The sequence below is a fragment of the Saccostrea cucullata genome, unplaced genomic scaffold (genome assembly GCF_032062105.1).
Source record: "Saccostrea cucullata isolate Sc308-1 unplaced genomic scaffold, CSIRO_AGI_Scuc_v1 ctg6864, whole genome shotgun sequence".
NCBI lineage: Eukaryota > Metazoa > Mollusca > Bivalvia > Ostreida > Ostreidae > Saccostrea > Saccostrea cuccullata.
The window spans coordinates 45,462-56,038 of record NW_026936358.1 but is presented as its reverse complement, the minus strand read 5'-3'; the positions used below and the strand labels follow the sequence as shown (position 1 = coordinate 56,038).

The 10,577-nt window shown below is 32.0% G+C and overlaps 1 protein-coding gene across 1 annotated transcript in view; it reads left to right on the top strand.

The window, feature by feature from the left end:
- The first annotated feature begins 919 nt into the window (after positions 1-919).
- The window catches only part of LOC134245387 (uncharacterized), a 29,375-nt gene continuing 19,717 nt past the window's right edge, over positions 920-10,577 (top strand). The window contains exon 1 of the mRNA XM_062727674.1: positions 920-1,141. Coding sequence (XP_062583658.1) covers positions 1,084-1,141 — 58 coding nt within the window. The 5' untranslated portion in view covers positions 920-1,083. The remainder of the gene's footprint in view (positions 1,142-10,577) is intronic.

Genomic DNA, 10,577 nt, shown 5'->3' with positions numbered 1-10,577 from the left:
TCGTGCTTAGTGAAAAAGATTTAGATATCTTATTGATGCATTTAACTGTAGAAATATCTTACTTTACAGATGAAGCACAAAATTGCACACATAAAATACACGGCATTAAAATTTGTTGTTCATAACAACTGTCAGAGAAAGAGTTAAAAATCTTGAATTTATAGTCCGTTCCCCATTCATGTTATTCCATTATTTAAGATAGCTTGAAGACATTCCCGTTGTTATGGTCAACCCTTTTGTTTACCGAAGAGTATAAGGAAATCTTTTTTTTAAATGTTTTTATTAAATGTATAGTTTATAATCTTTTTTTAAGAATTTCACATACCTACATATATCTATGTAGCAAATGATTTTTACCCTATGTGAAACTTGAAAAAAAAATACTAGTAGTTGAACAGCCTAAAAAGATATACTGAAATGAAACTTTAAAGATTTATTTAATGCCAATAATTTATTCTCTGTTGAATGCAAATATTGTAAATTGTTCATTTAATCCTTCAAACAACTTTAAGGCCTTTCATCAAACAGACCAATATTATCTTTATTATTCAAGATATATATAGATACAGAAAGACGTGACCGACCGAAATTGTAACATTTGGTCCAAATCCAATTCATCGGCAAATATTTGTCATTTGGTGTATTAATTGCATGAAAGAACTTTATCGCACAATGTTGTTCGTCTTGTTGCGCAAAAATCTGATCAAACATTTAAACTGGAAAATTGTAATGGGGATCTCCACAAATAATTCAGGATTCCGTATTGATTAAGAAGCCCAACTAGAATGCTCTCCTTCTTTATACGGGAAGATCCTGATGTTTAATCAGTCCTAGCGAATTTACAGAGGATGTAAATAATCTTATTCTCTCGGCTGCCATGATCTAATTTAGATCAGAGTTTCTTCTCCCCAGGAAAAAACCATAAATTGAAACAAAAGTGATGTTTGAACATGCCTGTTCTGCAAAAATAAAAATGATGTAATTTTTCAGATGACTTAATCGAACACGATCGAGACACGTCTATATGTATACTTTCAGAGGACCTGATTCTGATAAAGACAGGATCTGTCTTTGGATTGTACAATGGTAATACTGTATGGACGTCTTTTGATACACTTCTACTTTCTCTTTGAATGCATAGGTAAGTGACATTTTCTAAAAGGCATTTTACAAATATGAATGATAAAATAGTTCATTATTGAATTTATTAGTGTGAAAACCAAACTTACTTAGGAGAATTGATTTTGCACTGGTCTATATTTAAACTATGCAGGAAAAGCTTTAAAGGAAATAGTATTAAAAGATGTGAGAATAAGTACTAATTGAAATCATAAAGTATAATTTATAAGAATATTTAAACCTAAAGCATGTTTGACAGATGACACAAGTAACTGTATTCATATTCATTGCATTTTATGCCTAGTATACTTATTACATGTATATATTTTAATAAAACTAAAAAAAATCTGGAGATTTTTAAATTGCTATAACATTTATGGGAGATATTTTCTGATATGGCGAATTCTATACCGTACCATTCTTCCTAGATACGTAAATGTTTGTGTTGTATTGCTGAAGAAATGATTTAAATAAAATTATTAACAATGATTGAATAAAAAGTCTTACAAACAAAAAAACCTTTGAACGGGACAAAAACACGAAATCCCGAAAAATCCAGAATAAAGGATTAGGTGCCTTGGAGGGGTAAGTATTCCCATGTTGATAGGTTACATCCACCATGAGCCTTATATATTGATCAGATAGAAAAAACATCGCATAGTCAAACTTGCTAAAGACAAAAGCTTAACAACTGGTGAGAAATATGTGAATGAAATCCGGCCTAATGAGATGTTTCATTTTACTGACAAAGTCCTTACAATTATAACTTAATTGAGGAAATACTGACTGTAAACAAAGTATCAACTTATCCGTCTTCTTCGGTTTGAAAATTGTGATCGTATATCAAGAACATGTTCTTTAGTATCTAATAAGATGGGGCACATAAACACCATATGCAGTTGATAATGGAATATTACTACAGAAATAAAGAGAATTAACGATGGAAAGATCAAGTTGTTTCCTCGGTTTGAAAATTGTGATCGTATATTAAGAACATGCTCTTTAGTATCTAATAAGTTGGGACCCATAAACACATGCAGTTGATAGCGGAATATTACTGCAGAAATAAAAGAGGATTTATGATAGAAAAGATCAAGTTGTTTCATACAATTAATTGCTAGTTGGCCCTTGATCGTCCATAGCCAATCAGATAAAACCCGAATCACTCTCATTTTCTCGAAATAAGATGTATGATTAAACGTCTTATCATACAGAGTAATTTTTTTTACGAATGAAAATGAGGGAATCGTTTTCATATTTCATATGTAAACTTGTACTCTTCCTTTAATGTCGTATAAGGTGTGTTATAGATAGTCTGAAGTCTTTCTTTTATTCTATGCTAAGAGGTAAATTGTTGACAATAGATTATATGAACAGAGGGGTAAAAAAAGATCGTTGTTAGTACTAAAAGATGCAATAGAAAACGATAGCTTATATCCATGACAAGAACACAGACCAATAAATATAGACATTTATATCATTTTTGCTATTCTTGTATGCTAGGACTATTATTTTTGATATATTGGATAATTTGGAAGCATTGATGACTTTGAGCTTTAAGCTTGGCGTTTATTCTCATAATGCTGGTAATATTAATAATAATGGCATTAGTTGCAGCTGGTATTTTACTTCACTTGAATGTTCATCTATGAGACCTCGTTTTGCTGCAGAAGTTTCTATTTTTATTTGAAATTCTTAATGTTTGCATATTCTTCGTGTTGTATGAACCTTAAATTGCAAGTATCCATTTTGGGAGGGGGTTCATTTCCAGTTTGTCACATAAGTCCGACTGACTTTTTAACGGATGAATAAAATAACATAGAAAGGGTCGTAGAAATTGCCAATCTTATCTCTTTCTCTCCAATAAACAGCATTCCATGATAAGCTGAGAAATTTTCTGAAGTGAAATACACTTGTCTTTTACATGGTAATTACATCTACATACTAAGATCGATACGTAGTAATTACAGGAATAGGTCTGTTCTGAATATGTGATGACAATGTCAGGATCTTGTCACTTGTCTGTAAATCCAGGGTCTTGAACTTGATAAGCTTCGAAACAAAGATGCAAATTCATTTATTTAATAATACCCTTAAATCGATTTTGTCAAGGACGAGACACATATTTCCAGCATATTACCTTAATTAACTAACTACAGAGCAACATTTGTCAATTATCTTGTCTACCACTTGGTTCCTTTTCGCCTTTGGCTGTAGTCTTAAGGACAGATACATTCGCCTGCGAGGCGTAGTGGTTAGAGTGTCTGCTCTAAAGTCGCGTAGTAAAGAGTTGATCCTTACTTCGAATTCCACTGTGAGATGTGGAGATCGGTCCTTCGGATAAGACCCTATAAACCGTAGGTGTTTGCACGAAAAAGATTCCTCACTGATCAATGGCCCTTAGTGCCGATCATAGGACAAAATTTGCAGCTTTCCACCGGCAAGTGGCGCTGTCTCCATATGATTGAAAAATTTTCCTGAGAGGGACGTTTGACAACAAACAAACAAACAAATAAGGACAGATACAAGCAAAAAAAGTGGAAGCCTAGATTGGTTCGTATTTCTGGAAATTGTAACTCTCTATAATGTTCAAAATTTTTGCTGTAATCTTTATTTAAATCAAAAGAACATAAATGTGAAACTTTGAATGAAAATTTCAAATCTGAACAGTTTAAGTTATTTGATTTACGAGGATAATTTTGCTGATTAGTTGGGAGCGAGAAAGGAATAAATGTAATTCACTAAACGAAGGTTCAATCTAGGAACAGATCCTGAAATAAACTGCACACACCTAGTAAGGACAAATATTTAATGTCTACATGTATATTGTCGTGATTATGTTTGGATAAGCAGTTTTGATTTCACTCTCAGTAGCATGTGGTACCAGTAGAACGGTCATTTCATGTCACTTTCAAAATCTGGAGGACAAAGCCACTTAACCTTATGTTCAAATAAATTTGGGGACAGTAAACTAAAGATTCTATGCAAATTAAAGCAAAGTACAAGTATTAATTAAAATTGGATTGAGGATTGATAATATAAGTCACCTAAGGATGAAATACTGCTCTCCGCTCAACGTTGTACACTATTTTCGAAGTTAAAAGAGAGATTTTTTTAACACACCAAAAGTTTTCTAGAATCACATTTATTTATATAGTGTATCGAGAATGATACAAAATTGAATATATATTTCAAATATTCTTCAAATTTACATTTTCTTGGAACAATTTATCTTCAGCTTAACAGGGGTATACTGTACATGTATAAATAAATACTTTAAAAATGGAAGAATTGGCTCAAGAAAACAGCATGAATTACTAGTAATAGATAGGAACCTCCAATCCAACTTCATAGTTTAATGGTTTTTAGCAAGGTTAACACATATATCATCTCTGTACTGCCCACACTGTTTAAAAAAAAAATAATTACAGAATCAGAAAATCAAAATATAAAAAAAAAAAATCAATGTTTTGAGGACAAAATGTTGATGTAATATGACTCCATCACGTTACTAGAAGTCAACAGCATTTATTGCTATGAGGACAATCTTCGGAGCAAAGAATTGCAAAAAGTGATGCTTTAATACCGTGCTAATTTGAACCCCAAAAGGAAATTAATTCCTGTGACTGACAACGAAAGTGTTAAGCTGAACAGTAATTGATGATTTACATGACATTTTTATTTCGATAAAACGATCCCATCTCAACTTTCCATCATTTTCCTTGATAATGCGTGTGTTTATCACCACAACGTTATTTTTATAAGCGCTAATAAAGGAATCCTATTTATTCTAATTGCATTCCAAATTTGACATGTTAACTTTGCATGAAGAATCAATGTAGTTGGAGCGAAGGAAAACTTTATCAGAAATCAATGTTTAACGAATTTGCATTTCTTCGTTTTGCTTTCTGGAACATCAGCAAAGTATTGAAAGTAGTTCTGACACTGTCAAGATGCTGTCAACTGAATGTTCAAGACAAGTAAATTGAATTGCTTCTGTTTGTATCTTATTTAACTTGATTTCGCCTAGAAATGGATGGTCTTTTCATCCTGTTCCATCTTTGTATCTTTATAGCACAATTCCAGCGTAATTATATTTGAACGATTAATTTTCAGAATACAGAATATGGCAAACATTCAATGAAAAATAATAAAATTTATACATTAATATTGAGAAAACCTCTTGAGTCTTGCTGTTTGATCGGTACTTTTCTCGATCCCTGTATATAATTAAGACGTTGAAAGTTGACGTTCAATGATCTCAGAATAATAATTATATATTTTTGATGCATGGTCTAACATGTATCAAAGAATTCAAATGTAGCAATACTTTCTCTTTAAGCAGTCAGTAAATGCTTTTCACGGCAATTGTGACGAGACTAAGAAAATTGTTTCATACACACAGCAAAATTAATAAAAATAATGTTTCTAAACCCTATTTCAAAGATATTTATTACAAGTTCTTCAACAATGATATCAAAACTAAACTTGGGCTTTTGAATAAAATTATCTTTGCAGTTTTGGAGATCGTCTTTAACAATTTGCCGGAATTTCCATATAAAACAATTGCTCTCCAATATTACCTTGAACTTGATTCTCATAACTGACAAAACAGTGAAGAGAAGATATGTACAGTATAATGAACATGAAATATTACATGCATGAAGATTGATTGATTGATTGTTTATTGTTTAACGTCCCTCTCGAGAATTTTTCACTCATATGGAGACGCCACCACTTGCAGGTGGAGAGCTGCAAATTTTGTACTATACTCGGCACTCAGGGCCATTGAGCAGGGAGGGATCTTTTTCGTGCCAACACCTACTGCGACACGGGACCTCAGTTTATACGGTCTCATCCGAAGGACCGGTCTCCACGTCCCACAGTGGGATTCGAACCCGCGAATTAAGGATCAACTCCTTACTTCGTGACTCTAGAGCAGACGCTCTAACCGCTCCGCCACGCGGGCGACTGCATGAAGAAGGGATAACAGAGTAATATCAACCAAGAGAGCTAACTATCTCAATTATAATATCTAACAATTTACAAATATTGCTGAGTTGATTAGTATTGGTTACATTGAAAAAGTATTTCAAATTTCAAAATATTTGGATTTAATTAAAAATATTTTGACAAATATATGACTCTTGAGCAGACCCGTTTTAGTATTCATATGAGAAGATGATGAAGAGTAATCAGTTAAGGAATAACTGTCTTATTTTTCGATTTCATGATGTGATCAATTGATTGGCTTTCTTGATAATTTGCATAAACGCCGAAGGCATAAAATTATCACGCAAGCCAATCGATTGATCATCTTCACGAAATTGAAAAAATCTGACAGTTATTTCTTATATTTACATGCTTTGATTCCGCCAATCCACGTGCTCCAAGCCCTGCTTCTGACTAGCTGTTTGTCCCTCCCTGCACGTGGTTTTTTTTTTTTGGAACCGCGCCAATACATTGATGAGGAAATAAAGTACATTTACAATTTGTAATTTTATCTCGGCCAAAGACATTGGAAATGTAAATATATCCATATAAACAGGAATCGGGAGCAGAGCAAACACGGACCTCCTAAAATGTATCAGACGTGGGATCAGGTGGTATGAAAGAGAAAGCATCCCGGTCACATCCGTCCTTTGCTCCTTGGCATGTTCGGATAAACGGAAAAATCCGTCAACAATAATGTGAATAATGGCCTTACAGTCAGTATGAAAAACTTCAGACAGCATTCGACTTAACGATACATTGTATTTGCCGACAAGGTCATTGTTTCGACCTTGTAACTTGCGCAATGATGACTTTAGACAAGACCATTTATCATTGTTTCATCAACTATTTTATGAATAGTGTCCCTCTATAGAGCATGCTCTTACACATGGAATCAATTGGGAGCCATAAGTTCTTAGGCATGTGATAAGTGTAATATTGCTCCGTAAGTAAGGCATGTCTTCGACAGAAAAGTTTTATAAGATAATAATATTATCTTTTATAATTCGTACCTTGGCTTGATATATATCCTTTTGACCTCTAAATGTGATACATCTGCTTCATCGTTTTATAATTTACTATAAGAATTTAAACATTCTAATAACAGTTTGCCTTACATACATGTAAGTAGCAAAGCATACAATTTAACCTTTGGTTTTTGCATTGAATATTTTTAGCATATATATTATTTTTTTGCTTGGGATAATTGAAGTCTTCTCATTGTTTTCTCTCTATATAATGTTTTAATAAAATCATCGATAAATCAATTGAATCTATAACATGTTTTGAAATACTTATCAAAAAGTAAGGCACCAGATTACATAATTTTGACTTCAACCACTTCATTAAAATTGTCAGTATCGTTGAAATCAGTTTGATTGACGGTGCTTTCATATTTTTTTAAAGGAAATGTTTGCAAATAAATCTCTGTTAATAAAATACTTTTGATCGGCATTGAAAACAGAATGTAAAGAGGGCTCTATATTTAGACATACTCAGTGCATTATAAAAACAGTATGCTCCACAGCGCTGTTATTTATTATTGAGAACCCAATCTAATTTATCACAATCTGACTAGTTCACATGGCATTATATCCCCCATGAAAATTCAATGTAAGAAGGGCAAAGATAATTTATTAAACAAGAAAAGATCAATTTTAAACAAAAAAGGATTTCAGCTTCCGATAATTTGTTGGGCCATACCAGCAGATATAATACCGACATTAGAAGAACAAAACTGATATTATCGGTTCAAAGTTCTGAAAGCCATTTAAAAGTGCAGTGCATATTTCCGTTCATATTGCTTACCAATCGATTTAAAAAATGATGACATTTTTTTCGATTTCCATCTAATTAGTAACAAACTGGGCCTAGTACAGTTGTTTAGTTTTCCAGATATATAAGCATAAACAATTTCACCGGATTCCTGTGCCTTATTCTTTTTTAATTAATATATATGAAATGAAATATTTGAAAATAACAAACAGTATTCGAACTCAAAAGACAGACATCACAAAATAGGAGTAGAGCAAACACGGACCTCCAAAACATCAGAGGCGTGGGTTCGAAGGCCTGTTCAACGGAGGAGTGAGCATCCCCTGCCGACCAGTCACACTTGTTTTTTGTCAGTAGTTTGCCTAGTTTTAGAAATTGCTTATACGTAGAGCATGCTCTTGCGTATCGAATCAACTGAGAGATATAAATTCGGAATGAAGGTGACAAAAGTATATTGCAGTATAAGTAAGGGAAGTTAAACGATTGAAAAGTTAAAGTTATCACGTTTATCATAAAGCTTTGTTGTTAGGTAACCATTAACGTCTTAAACCATATTTAACAAAATATTTTTAAAACAAACAATAAAGCAACGCATTAGTATCTCAAAGGAGTCGTATTCCCTAATGAATGTATACACCTTGATTTAGGATCAAAGGTGCATAGGTTACGTGATGAGGAATTTACAAAAAGAAATTAATTTTTTTGATTTGTTCTTATAAGCGTCACTGGGTTCTTGCATCATTTATTGAAGTGATTTTCAATAATACACACTGCAATCCAAATTTTTCTGATCAGACAGATCCAACTTGATTTATTGTTAAAAAATAAATATAAAGAAAGAAAAGAAACTAGTTATTCCATGTTTTTGGGGCAATGCAATGCTACAGGATTATAAAATCCAGATGACTGTATCACATATTATGCCAGTAAATTTTCAAAGGAAAATTTGATCTTTCAATATTTGTAATAATTGAATCAAAAGGATTTTGCTGTTTAGAGTTCGTTTAATTTTTATAACACGTTTTTTTCTTGCTCGACCTCATTCCCTAAAGAACATCTAACAGATGATGATATTTCAACGAAGAAATCTTTGAATTATATTTATGTTCTCCAGTGTAATTTAATTAATTTTACAAGTTCACTGAAGCTAGTTTTTTGCACACACTTCTAAATTTATTTAGACCATATCACATCCATATTAAAGTAACGCAAACACAAAGTTTGATGGATGAATTTGTCATTTATTATACATGTATAAATGACGACAGATAATGAAAAGATACATCAGATAAAGGGGAGATCACTCTTGAAAAAATGTGTAAATTTGAATTATATTTGTAGTAGTAGAAAGTGGAGAAATGTCTTTCTCTCTCTCGAATTTTTGATAGGATAAGAGATGATTTGAACAAGGACAACCACAAGACATGATGAAAAACAAAAAGATATCAATGTATGTCCTAAGATGTACTATTAGTTTGATTTTATCCCCTAATTTATGCTCGTGCTTTTTACAATTTTTATAATATTCAATACAGCTATTGGAATATAAATGGACTTGATCTGGTGCAAATATTTGCATCTGAACAGGTGTTGAAACACCAGCTTATTAATCACGTAATGTTTTACATAATCTTTATTTGATGAAACATTGTTCTAAAATGGGAGTAAGGAAATGACCTCCCAGATATTTTCTTTACGAATAATTTATTATTGCTTTTAAACAAACATAAAATAAGGTTTTCATTCATGTTGTTCAGTCTGGTGTATGATGTTTTGATCAAATCAACGCTTTGGAGAGAAACTCTGTATTTCCGCCAATAAACTAATAACTTCAGTGAAGAAAAAAGTTTTATTTGATGGTAACTTAAGCTCATAGTTAGAGAGATTTTTGAAAATAAACCTTTGTGACAAAAAGGGACACATATGCGATACTTGATTATACTTTTTACAAAAGAAAAGATTAAAAGAGATGTAGAATTTTATGAGATGTGTGATAAACGTAACCTATTACTAAGAAAATTGTTATAAATCGTTGTGCGTACAAATCTTTCGATATTTCTAAATATCCTTCTATAAAGTACAAACAGTACAAATATTTGATCAGGGCATATAAACACAAAACCCTGGAAATTCCATATCTTTGAAACAAAGTTATGTAATTTTTTAAGTACTAATCGGCCTGTATTAGGTAGGAAAAGACTCTAGAACTTATGATAGTACAATTTATATCTTCATCATGTCTTTATTGATTCCTGCACTAACCTTACACTTGACAAGCCTTCTGGTCGATATACGTGACACCTTGACATTATGAAAATATCGACATGAAAATCAATCGAAATCTAAATAAAAAAATATAATAAAACAGTACAGATGTGTCAAGGGAACTTATTTTCTTGAATGTACATAAAAACATGATCAAATAAGGTACTTCGTGATAAGAACAATTTTATGATGTCATTTAACATACTTTTTTTTATCAGATAATTACATCTACACATACGATCAATTGTATTATTACTGGCAGATACCACTGTTCAGGTATTTTCCAAGTCTACTAACCAGATAATTTTCATTGACAAAGTTAAAACTGATAATTAACATTTTGAACTTGCATTCTCTTATCTATAGGTAATCAGTTCTCTTCATTCGAAATATACTGTATACAGGGTTATTTTCGCCCCGTCTTA